The sequence below is a fragment of the Excalfactoria chinensis genome, chromosome 3, assembly GCF_039878825.1.
Source record: "Excalfactoria chinensis isolate bCotChi1 chromosome 3, bCotChi1.hap2, whole genome shotgun sequence".
Taxonomy (NCBI): Eukaryota; Metazoa; Chordata; class Aves; order Galliformes; family Phasianidae; genus Excalfactoria; species Excalfactoria chinensis.
Window position 1 is genome coordinate 62346044 of NC_092827.1, and position 12183 is coordinate 62358226.

The window sequence follows — 12183 nt, forward strand, 5'->3', positions numbered from 1 at the left end:
GAAGTGGCTTAGTATATGACATAGCACCAAATATGACTGTGCATAATAAACCTTATGCAGAACAGGTACTGCTCAGATAAGCATCCCAGGTGAAGTATACCAATAAGACTTTCTAATAATAAATAGCTGACAGCACTGACTGTGGTGTTCAGCATTGAGACTGTTGCTTGCTATTTAAGCATTGTAGGTAGACCAGCTGTTATGCTTATTGCTAGATGAGTGACTTGCTTCACCAAGCTGTTTTTCCAGCTGAATATGCTGTTCAGACATAAGTGCTATCAAAACAGTGGGGACCAGAGGAGTACATGCAAGTCTTAGGTGCTAATGACTGTGTATTGGGTGGCAACAGAACTGCTTCTTCAGAAGGAGGCCTCTCACCTGCTGCTGATGTGTTTTTAGGAAGAGTCCAACAGCTTCTACCAACAGATTCCAGCTTCACCCAGTTTCCAAACGCTTTGACTTCTGTTTGCTTGGCCTTGTTGTCTGCAGATGCACCTCCTGTCACGGCACGGTGGGTGTTGCACACCTATCCATCTGTTTCCATGTTGGAGTACAACAGGTGGGGAGGTGACATCTGCCGCAGGTTGGAAGAAGCTGTGGGCAGCATTGTGCTGGCCTTGGAGTAATGCTTCCTTAGGTGGCTGCAGGAGCAGAGGTTTGGTTACCTGGCTCCAGTGGATCTGCCTGAAGAGAGGAAGAGCTGTGTGCAGAGTGCTGGTCCACAGAGCAGGTTTCACACCAGACTGTGTATGCTCTGGTGATCAGTGGGCAGCTCCCATTGGCCTGCTGTGCAATGGGAAGAACTGGTGCTGTTCCTATCCTTCTGCGAGAATGGCCTTCTAACCATTGCATTAGGAGGAAGTCATCAGTAAGGATTAATTCAAACAACTAGTAGCGGCTAACTAGCAAACAAACAGCATCAACAATAAAAAAGAACACAACAGAACAGCCACAGCACTGTTTATTTGTGTTTTGTGAGAGGTAAGGAACACGTGTGTTCTGAATAGAGGCTAAATGCAAATTCTGCCTGGGTGGATTAAGGTCTGATTTCGAATGAAAACTTTAAAAAAAAAAATCTTGCAACATGTAGCTTAATAATTTATGGAGTTAATCTTGACTTTTGGTCAAATGTTTTGTTACTTAAATAGCTTTGCTGCCAGCTGAATGTATCAGTGTTGCAGACCGGAGTGATAAGGATTTGAGGTGCTTTTGATGCCAAAATGCCAACCCTGGATGACATTTTAGAGCACATTGGAGAATTTGACAGGTTCCAGAAACAAACCTTCTTCGTCCTGTGTTTGCTTTCTGCTGCCTTCACTCCAGTCTACGTGGGTGTCGTCTTCTTCGGGTTCACCCCCGAGCATCGCTGCTTCAGCCCTGGTGTGGCAGAGCTGAGCCAGCGCTGTGGCTGGAGCCTGGTGGAGCAGCTGAACCACACCGTCCCTGAGTGGGGCAGCCATGGGGCCGCCTACAGCAGCCGTTGCAGCAGGTATGAGGTGGACTGGAACGCCACGGGTGTCAGCTGCACCGACCCCCTTGGAAGCCTCGTGGGCAACCGGAGCTCTGTCCCGCTTGGCCCCTGCCAAGATGGGTGGGTTTACGACTACCCTGGGACCTCCATAGTGACTGAGGTAAAAGCACATGCCTGTCCTCTCTTGTGTTGTTGTTTCTAATTAGCTGAGGGGTGCTGGAGGTTGTTGATGTAGCCTAAGCTGTATTAGAGAGACGGGCACTTACCTGTAAGAGAGGATCTTCTCTCTTTGTGAACTTAATCTGAATGCTCTGCAAATCCTCTTTGCTCTGTCCCTGCTGTGAAGTATTGCGCTGGTGTGCTCAGAAGGGATCTCCGTCTGAGGAGCAAATAAACCCCCAGGTAGATAAAGTCCAGTTTAATGAAACTCCCATCCCACATGAAGTCCTATTGGTGGAAGTGTGTAAACAACCTGTGTAAGAAATCCAGTGCCTGCAGCACTCCAACAAAACTGGCTGATCTCAGCAGGTGCCTTTCAGGAGCTGTGCCTGCTTTCTGCGATCCACGCTCAGATGTGAAAGTCTTGAGTTCGCTTTTTAGTTTTGGATCTGGTTGAATGACTGTGGGTGGGGAGAAGTGCTTCTCATGATTAAACAGCTTAATTAGAAACAAACAGCGGTGGGTTTGTACAGTCCTCTTTCAGATTAAAGCTGTTTCCCCTTTTCTTTGAAAGGTGGTGCAGGGCCAGGCCCTCAGGTCATTTCCTTCCAGGAATATCTGATAAGCCACACGCACACCTCTGGCTGTATTTTGGCAGTGTACCTTGTTTCTGGCTGTGACTGCTTCTTTTAAAGGTCTTTACGTACTGCCTGCTAGCCAAGCAAAGGAGAGGGCAGCACAGAGTAAAGCATGTTGCTTTGCTCTAAGGTAAAAATTCCAGATGGAAGAATGGCCTCATGTGCCAAGTTTATATAATGAAGTTTATATTAATTGAAAATTCACTGTGTTAAATGAACTCAAATGCCAGTAGTGAAAATAACTCATTTTCTGGTAGCTTTTACTTATTCCTTACAGGAGGAAGTACTTGAGAACTCAGGTCAGACAGCAAATGCATATGAGTAAGGCTCACCTCGGGGTGCACGATGCCTGATGTGCAGGCCTTGTTAGGCTGTAGGGAGGGGTTAGGTGAGTGCAGGGCCAGAGCACAGAGAACAGGCCATGGCCTAGGGACTAGTTTTCAGCAAGCAATAACTCAGTGATGATCTTTTCAGTAATGAAAGATGATACATGGGTGGGAAACAACTGCCCAAGGGCCTGATCTTGTTTTTGGTATTGGGTGCTTAATTTGGTGAGTATCCTGGGTGCTAATAAGAGTGCTGGCCCAGAAACACGTTTACATCTTCGTGTGAAGTGAAGGAGGTTGTGGGTGTGAGCAAGCTACTGGTTCCACTGCTTTGGTTCTAACTGGTTGCTCCTTTAGTTTAACCTGGTGTGTGAGGACTCCTGGAAACTGGACCTCTTTCAGTCATCCGTGAATGCTGGGTTCTTTATTGGCTCTGTCAACATTGGCTACATAGCAGACAGGTACGTGTGGGGTGACAGCAAAGCCCTCTGGCCTCCATTATCAGTGTTCAGTGACTGAACTTAAAGGCAGAGAGAAGTTGTGCAATGGGTATCATCTCTGCTCCCTTCAAAGTAAGGCCAACCACTGGCTGTTCAGTTCCGGTCAGAAGAGAGTGCTTTGCCTTAAAGTGAACGAGCTGTCCCTGGTATTTTGTACAAATAATACAGAGCAGAAAAGATTTATGCAAGTCCTGCAGAGTTGGCATGGATGACAGGCCCAAACCTCCCTGCTGGGCAACACAGGAGTCCTAAAGATGTTAACAAAGACAGGAGGTGCTGATTTGGAACCATTGCTTCATCTGTCATACAGCCTAGAAACATCTTCCTTCCTTTAGAAAAACTTTGAGATAGTAGGTGCAGAGATTGGCAGACAGATACAGCTGGTTTGGAAATCAGCGAGTCCTGGCATCTTTAACATCCTGTTCAGAGCCATCCTTTTCCAGGCAGCTAGGGCAGAAAAGGAGCAAATGCTGATATTTGAAGGCCTTTTTTTCCCCCTTTCCTTTTTCTCCTGCCTGGAGGTGATTGGCAGAGCAGGCTCCAAGCGTCTCCAGATGACAAATGCAGCCCATCAACAGCAAGAGACATACACACATATATTGTTGTTTTTTAAGGATTAAGTTCCTGATGCATGAATCTGCTACTCTGGTATGTGCAGATGTATCAGAATCATAAATTAATCTGTTCTTATTTTTCAGCCTATTTCATTTATCAGACAGCTAAAGTATCTGTTCTGAACTTAGAAAACACCACAGTCCAAACGTGTAAATGTAGGTCTTTTGCTGCTCTCTTATTTAGGAAGTTTTTCTTCTTCTGAGAAACCTAAAAGCTTTTGGGGGAATTGAAAATCAAAAGCAAATAAGTGAGCGATGGACAAAAAGTCAGTGTGTACCTCTTCTATTGTAAAGTGGTTTTCCTTTCTTTTTCAGAATACACACAGTCTATATTTTCATGACTATATTGTTTTGCTTTACATTTAATATCTTCCAATCCAGGTTCGGCCGTAAGTTTTGCCTCATCACCACAATTCTTGCCAATGTGGTCTGTGGGATCCTGCTGGTATTTGTGCCCAGCTACCTGTGGATTGTGATTTTCCGCTTCTTACAAGGACTGGTCAGCAAGGGCTGCTGGACTGCAGGCTACATCCTTGGTGAGTCCAAACCTTCTCACAGGAGCAAGATGGGCTGCAAAAGATTAAGGGGGGGGAAAAAAATGTCTCTTAAAGCTTTTTGAAATCATATGAAAACCATCAAGGGTTTTGTTTGTTTGTTTGTTTTCCCTTTTGACTTCCTGGGATTCTTTACTCCCAAATGGCAGTGACCTTAAAAAGATTGAGGGTAGGCACATGACTGCTGTTGCCTCAAGGCAGGCTTTTTCTGCAGGTCAGCCCCCTGCTGCAGATTGGGGCCCCCTCCTGTCAGTGCTGGCAGGGGGAAGACAGTGGCCCCAGGTTCATCAACAACTGCCCTGTTGCAGCCCAGTTGAAGACAGGGTGATGACAGAGGATGTGAAAGAAGTAGGCAGAGTGGGTAGGGAAGACTGTAGACGTTGTTGTGATACAAAGAGCACTAAAGGGCAAACAGAGGCTTTACAGCCTAAAAATAACTGAGGAACAGCATGTACTTGCTGAGGGAAAGACAAGCTGTTTGGGTGTCTGTGCACTTGGATGAATGAAGGCCAAACTGGGGCATTGTGAAGTGATGGGAAGAGCCACATTGTGCTGGTGTTTCTCTCAGCATGTTGGCTGGCAGCTGTGCAGCAGCAGGGCCAGGGTCAGTTCAGGATCACCTTCTGCATGGTGGAGCTGCATGGGACTTCAGTGGCTGCTCATTTGTGGAGTTCAGACTCCTGTAGGGGAAAAAAACAAACCCAAACAAAACATGCATAAAACCCTACTGAGCAATCACTGAAGAAATGAATGAAATAGTCTACATGATGCTCAGTTGAGTTATATCTGGATTAGCGTGGCAAGTGGCCTTACTAAAAGAAGTCATGTAGAATCAACCCCAAAGCCCACATAAACTTGTCTCCTGTCAGATGGCTGATACTGAATGCTTAGTGAAGGGTACAAGGGCAGAGCATCTTCCTTATTTTGTTTTTTTCTGGCCTTGCCTAACCTGCAGCTGCCTTTGACTCAGTTGTACAGAGCTTGAGGAGTGGTGTCTTTTATCTGTGCTCATCCTTTGCCGGATCAATGTTAGTTAATCTGTTATCCCTAAACCAAGGAGCTCCTTGAGCCGCTAAAAGTCTGTTCTTTCTCTAATAAGTTTTCTTGAAATGATGCTACTGGATTCATAAATGAATGTATTTATTACCTTAGCTCTGTGTTGGCAAGACTTAACCTGTTAGGCCAATATGGTGACAAAGTGGTTCAAAATGCAAATGGATTATGAAGCCTTCAGGGTGGAGAATGTTGTATACCATCCAGTGGTATGAGCATCTTGTGCACACTTGGAGTGAGATACAGGCCAAAAAGACATGCTTAGAAAAATGAAAATGATTTTGTTACTGTGTTGGAGGTAGGATGTAGGTTAGCATTTGGTTTTGCAACAAAATCTCTGTGCATTTTGCACTGCATGGAGCTGGTGGAGCTGTCGTTCTGTCTCTGCAGTGACGGAAGTCGTTGGCCCACAGTACAGGAGGACGGTGGGGATCCTCTACCAGGCAGCCTTCTCAGTGGGGCTCTTAGTGTTCGATGCCATTGCTTATGCAGTCCCTCACTGGCGGTGGCTGCAGCTCACTGTCACCTTACCCTGCTGCTTCTTACTGCTTTACTACTGGTAAGACTGTTTCTGTTGTATCTTTGCCCATGAGCTTAAAAGCAGTATCTCTGCTCCCAAGATTTGATATTGAGGGAGATTTGGCCCTGCTTTTTGGATGCATGTTAGTGTAAAGAGGATTGGTAAATAGGATCCCTCAGCAACCGATGTTTCATTGTATCTTAGCCCATTAGTGGTGTAATGTATTAAATATTTCATAAAAGAAAACATGTCTTACGTAGAGCCTACATTGAAAAGATGACAGTTGTCGAATGTCTACATGATTGTCATGTAGAGTGTAAAGTTGGTTTACACGTTCCTTTAAGAAACAAGGTAAAACAGCTTTTTGAGGTCCAACCAGAAGGTGACACACAAGTTCATTTGTATTTTGGATCTCTCCTACCTTATGAGTAAAATTTTCCAAGTTTTGAGTATTATGGGGTTATGAATTGTCTGGATGGGTTGAGTTGTTAGGGTTAGTAGAAGATTTTGTTTTCCTTTCCCCTTCCTTGTGAACTGGACAACCAGCTTTTGCTTGTTCACTCTTTTCTTGTCCTATGAAGGCCCAGCTGAACAATGTCTCCCTGTGAGGAGCCAGTTGGTGGTCAACAGGCTGAGCAAAATGCTGATGCTGCTTTAACTCAAAGCCCAGCCCCAGTTTTTCTTTAGTAACCTGATCTCTGACTAAATCCATTGCCACTGCTCTTCCTCTTTCAACAGTGGGCTGTAGTATTCTTCCTGAGTGAAGATGAGAAAAAGAAAACCAAACATAAAACAAACAAAAAACCTATAGCTGTCTTTATTCAATCAGAATATTCTCTCCTCAGTCTCCATAGGTAAGAACACTGCATGCACACTGCATTTTGGTATAACAGCATTAACTCGTGTGTTGTTAGGTGCCTTCCAGAGTCTCCCAGATGGCTGATATCTCAAGGAAAAACTGACAAAGCTAAGAAAATTGTCAATGATATAGCTAAAAAAAATCGGAAAAAGATGCCTTCCCATTTTGAGGTGAGCTTGGTATTTGCTTATACATGTAAAAACAAGAGCCCCACTCGTAACTTTTATCAGTTCCTTCCAGTGGAAACTTATTGTACTTTTGAATATTGGAAAGTCCGGTTTTGTAGTTAGGGAGGTAATGAGCTCTATTGCACTAATGAAGGAGGTGAGACAGCAAAACAGTCTCATAGCTGTCTAAGCTAAAAACAGTGTTTTCCTGCAGAAATAAGCAAGAGAATGCTGGAACAGACCAATGTTAAGCCTTGGAGGGAGTTTTAGGGAACTTTGCCCAGGTACTGGCCTTCTGCATGGGGAGAAGGGACCAGTGCACCCCCCTGGGGCTATTGAGTGTTGTGAATAGCCATAGTGCCTCAGACTGTTCCTGCCGCTTTCCAAAGTTTGTAGTGAGTGCTCAGCTCCTACAAACACTGTGCTGGCTTTTTCATAGGATATTAAATTTGAAGATGAAGATAGTGGGAAGCAGAGTCCTTCACTCATTGACCTTGTCAGGACACCGCAAATGAGAAAAAACACATTCATTTTGATGTACAACTGGTAAGAAGATAATGTTGGTGAGTCATTTTGAAGCTCTGGCTATGAATGCTCCAGCAGGATAGACTGTGAGCTCCCGACTAACAAATCTGGGACACTCTTTTCTGCCTAGGTTCACAAGCTCCATCCTCTATCAAGGGCTCATCATGCACATGGGACTAATGGGTGGGAACATTTACCTGGATTTTCTCTATTCTGCTCTCGTCGAGTTCCCAGCTGCCTTCATCATCATTGTCACTATTGATCGTATTGGCCGTCGCTACCCATGGGCTGCAGCAAACCTGGTGGCTGGGGCTGCCTGCCTTGCCACAGCCCTGATCCCAGAGGGTGAGTCAACTGGGTGAGGCTTCCCATCCCTGAATTTCCTCCTAGAAACAGCACCCAATTTTGTCTCCCTTCTTCCAGTCCTGAAGGGCTGCAAATTCATGCCCACCACTGGGTGCTGCCCACCTGACTTTCAGTGGTGCTCCTTGCACTACAAAGTTGGAAGGGACCCACAAGGATCACCAAGTCCAATTCGTGTCTCCACATAGAACCACACAAAATTCAAACCATATGTATATCTGAGTACGTTGTCCAGATGCTTCTTGAACTCCAGCAGCTTGGGGCTGTGACCACTGTCTAGGGGAGTCTGTTCCATGCCCCACTATCCCTGCTAAAGAACCTTTCCCTAACTCCCCATCTGATGCTCCCCTGACGCAGCTCCGTGCCATTCTCTCTGGTCCTGTCTCTGTAACACAGAACAGAACTCAGTGTTGCACCTCTGTTCCCTTGCTCTGGGTTGAGCAAACCTTAGGGACCTCAGCTGTTCCTTAGTGTAATGAAACAGATTTTATAGCTCTGCTAATAATAAATCTCAAAGCATCTGTGTCCCTTGTGCTGTGCCACAGCTCATGAGGTGCTGACTTCATTTCCTGATTCACACAAGAAGGAGTCCTTTAAAAACATGCGATAGGGAATTGGAGATCTAGCTAAAATAGCACTAGTATTAACCAATCCCTGCTAAGTCACTGGGATGATTTAAATGTATTGAATGCATTTTACCTGCAGACCTACATTGGCTGAAATTAATTGCTGCTTGCATTGGACGAATGGGAATCACAATAGCTTTTGAAATGGTTTGCTTTGTAAACACTGAGTTATATCCAACGTACATCAGGTAAGTGTATCCTTCTGCTGCTGGGCCAGCAAACAAATAGTTGAAGTCAATATGTATTTTATGTTTTTACGCTAAGTGGAAGAAATCCCCAAATACTTTCAAACATATACCGTTATTACTGAACATTAAGTGGAACAGAAGAAAAGTGCTGTAAAACGCTGGATAATGAAAAAAACAATGTGGTTTAAGAAGGTGAAATTTCATGTGGTTGAAATGGAAAGTGGACAGAACCAGGGCAGATGAGGAGTCTGAAGACTCGCATACTGCTTAGGTTTGTGTTTAATTTGAGTCAAAAATACATGCAAATGGATGTGTCCAGTGTGGCTGCTGCTATGGGGAATATGTGAACTTGAGCTCTTGACCTGAAGAATGGATTTTCTTTTTCCTAGTGGGCTGCAAGGTGCGTAGCTCAGAAGTAGATACATGCACTGCCAATAACTAAAGCTTGGGAGTAAAGTCCTCAAAAATTCCTTCCCCTGAGTGACCATTGACCACTGCAGGCAGGGAAGGTGTCTGTACTGACCAGATCAATCTCAATCCTCCTTTCTTCACTGGAGACTCTTCATCTCATTTCTATGTCCATAATAAACATAGTAGAAGATAGTTGGGATTTTATTAATGGTACATATCAAACCAAAGCATTATTTGATACCATTTGTACTAAGTCACTCAAGAGGTACTGAAACTAATGGTTTTGTTTCACTGTGCTTGGAGACTTCCCACAGACATTTTGAGCCTGATTCTCTTCTACATTTAATCTTGGGAATTTTCCCACACGGGTAATGCAGGTATACTCTACTGCTGCTATTTGCTAAGCTTTTTTTGCTTGCAGTACTTAAGTCTAAACTCATGGACATGCCCACCATAAGAAAACCAGAGCTTTGCACACTATTTTGGTGTTTTGTGGTCTGTGGAGTCACATGCTGTGTGCAAAGTCAGTGGTGCCCTGTCCTCTTCCATTTGCAGTGCTTGCTAATGTGATCCCTTTGCTGTCAAACCAGGAACCTCGGTGTGATGGTCTGCTCTGCCTTGTGTGATGTTGGTGGAATTGCTGTCCCATTCATTGTCTACAGGCTGGTGGAAATCTGGCATGAACTGCCACTGATAGTCTTCAGTAAGTGCCAGTTACTTCCTCACCAGCTGCACCTGGGGTGCAGTTAATGGGGTCCAGCTTTCAAAGAGAGTGAAAAGCAGCTGAGACAGTAGCTCCAAGTTCAGCAGGAGCACCTGGTTGTAACCTTCAGTTTGTCACAACGTGGGACTTGTATGTGTGCTTGTATCCGACACGTTGTCATTGTGTCATTATTGTTCCCTGCATTTTTAAAAGAAGCTGGAGATGAACACATGTTGAATAGATAATGAAATGCTGAACAATGTTTCAGAACTGTTGAGACTAAATGGGTTTTGGTTTTGTTTTGTTGTTTTTAAATCTGATAAATTGCTGCTCACCTATGAGGTGTATTTCCTCAGTCTTGAAGACAAAGTCAGAATTCACCCCCTCCCCTCTTTTTTGTTTTTAATGGAGTACAAACATAGCTGTTATACTTCAGCTTTTCTAACACTCTGTTAACTGGCTCTTCTTCGCCTATTTGGAAAGAGATTAGTAAATAAGTGCAAGAAGAGCATTTGCAAACTAGTGACCTGAACTTTTCAGGTCAAGGTCTGTGTTCTCTGAATCTTTGGATCAGAAGGACGTTGTTTCAAGAGAAATGTCTTGACTGGCAATATGCATATACTTAACTGACAGCACGTTTGGGAGAGTGCTTAGCAGATTCAAAATACAGACATAAAACACGTACAAAGTAGGTAAATGAAACTATTAGCGAGCAAGTTAAACATATTGTGTGGGAATTAATATGTTGGGTATATATTCTCTAAAGCTTGTTATATAAATAGCATCTGTTTTCTGGCTCAGACTATAGAAAGTGTTTTTTCTCTTTACAGATGTCAGTCCAGTCTTCATTACCCCACCTAGCTTATTGTGTAACTCACACTGAACTCGGCTCCTTGCTATTTCTGTGTAGCTGCCAGATCCTCCATAGATGGCATCCTTGTCTTGCACATAAAGCCTTTCTGTGTACATTTTATTTAAAACAAACAAAAATAAAATGCTATCTATGAGTCCTTTATGCCAGGCAGCAGAAAGTGATGTATATGCTAACAAGCTCTTCGTGCATTTCTTTGATTTGAAGCTGTCCTTGGTTTGATTGCGGGTGGACTGGTGTTGTTTCTGCCTGAAACGAAAGGAAGAGTTCTGCCAGAGACTGTTGAAGATGTTGAAAACTTTCACAGGTGAGTTAGGCTGGTGAACGCTTGGCAGGTTTCACTTGGAACTGTACAAAACGTACAGCAGAACAGAAACCCATTTGTCACTTTGCTGCCTCCTATGCTTTCAAGAAGTTTCCTAGACTCTAGTAGACTCGGCTTTAGTGAGTTTCACTAGGCATGTGAAAAAAAGCACCAAAGGTCTTTACTGGTCTGTGAATAACTTGCCTAGTATCTTAAAATGTCTGCAACCCTACTATAACTGTGATTTGTGCTTTAAGAAATTGGCTGGTTTTTGTGGAACAGAGAAAGTGCAGTGTTAATAACAGCTACTTTATATGGAAAGTAAATAACTGGTCTCTCCTGAGGAGCCAGAGCAACCCTAGAGGACTTCAAGATTAACTGCTTATTTTCCCTGGGGAAGACACAGCGCAAATGAAGAACCTGATATCAGGTGCTAGCTGAATGCATTGCTTCCTGGTTGCTGCTCACATCTTGTTGTTCTTGCAGGCAAAGCATTCCAAAGGACAAAAAGATCTATCTCCACGTCCAAACATCAGAAGTAGCCCATGATTGAAGAAGGCACAACTTTCTGGGCAGTCTGTTTTAGAGCACTAGCATGAAGAATAAAATTAGAATGAATACTTTCTTCTGTCTTGCTTCCATTTGTTCATAGAATCACAGAACAACCCAGCCTGGAAGGGGCCTCGGGAGATCAGCAGACCTTATTACATAGGTCAGAGTTTCTGAGCTGAGGTTTGTCCAGTGATCCTCTGCCTCAGGGAGCATTAGGAGCAAAGTTGGATCTGTCAGGGACAGTTCAGCACCTTTCATGACTTGCAGCTGTCTCAGAACTGGGTTCTGCCTTTCTTTGTGCCTTGTTCCCCCTTCCTGCTCTCAGCAGTGGCACTTGTAGTCCTTGCTCGTCTCTCCTGATCACGTTCTGCTTTTCCTTTTCCACCCCACTGAACAACCTTAATGTCTTGCAAATCCAGGTGAAAACAGACGTGAGTCATTGTGGTTTCCCTTTACTGTTTCTGCCTTGCTGTCTCCTAGCAGTGCTGGGGAGCACTGGTTTCTGGTGAGGATACTGTTGCTGCTTAAAGGTCATCTGTGGAGAGAAGAGAACCCAGCTGAGCAAAAAAGTGTTGCTAGACTCACAGGAAGCATTCAATTGCCCCAAGATGACTATTTGGTTGTCAGCATGGTGACTTTGCCCTTGATTTCAAGGGGCTTGAGCAGCAGTTAATGTTCAGTCTTGCTGTGAGGGCCCTGAAAGCAGGGCAGTATGTTGTCCTGCTGAGCAGGGCCCTCAGATGACACTGGCCCAGGCAGCTGCAAAGCTAGCATTTGCT

At 44.3% G+C, this 12183-nt stretch overlaps 1 protein-coding gene across 1 annotated transcript; it reads left to right on the plus strand.

Moving 5' to 3' along the window:
- The first annotated feature begins 1220 nt into the window (after positions 1-1220).
- Positions 1221-11431, plus strand: LOC140250069 (solute carrier family 22 member 2-like). Its single transcript, XM_072332470.1, has 11 exons — positions 1221-1631; positions 2952-3055; positions 4090-4244; positions 5706-5874; positions 6750-6864; positions 7301-7407; positions 7517-7731; positions 8455-8563; positions 9565-9677; positions 10756-10855; positions 11339-11431. The coding sequence occupies exons 1-11, from the start codon at positions 1221-1223 to the stop codon at positions 11403-11405; spliced, it is 1665 nt and encodes a 554-aa protein (XP_072188571.1). The 3' UTR covers positions 11406-11431.
- Positions 11432-12183: the final 752 nt, after the last annotated feature.

Excerpts from the sequence above, each read along its gene's own strand:
- LOC140250069 (XM_072332470.1), top strand. The coding sequence starts at position 1,221 with ATGCCAACCCTGGATGACATTTTAGAGCACATTGGAGAATTTGACAGG. Across the intron at positions 3,056-4,089 it reads ATTGGCTACATAGCAGACAG|GTTCGGCCGTAAGTTTTGCC; the intron begins GTACGTGTGGGG and ends CTTCCAATCCAG. Across the intron at positions 7,732-8,454 it reads CACAGCCCTGATCCCAGAGG|ACCTACATTGGCTGAAATTA; the intron begins GTGAGTCAACTG and ends TTTTACCTGCAG.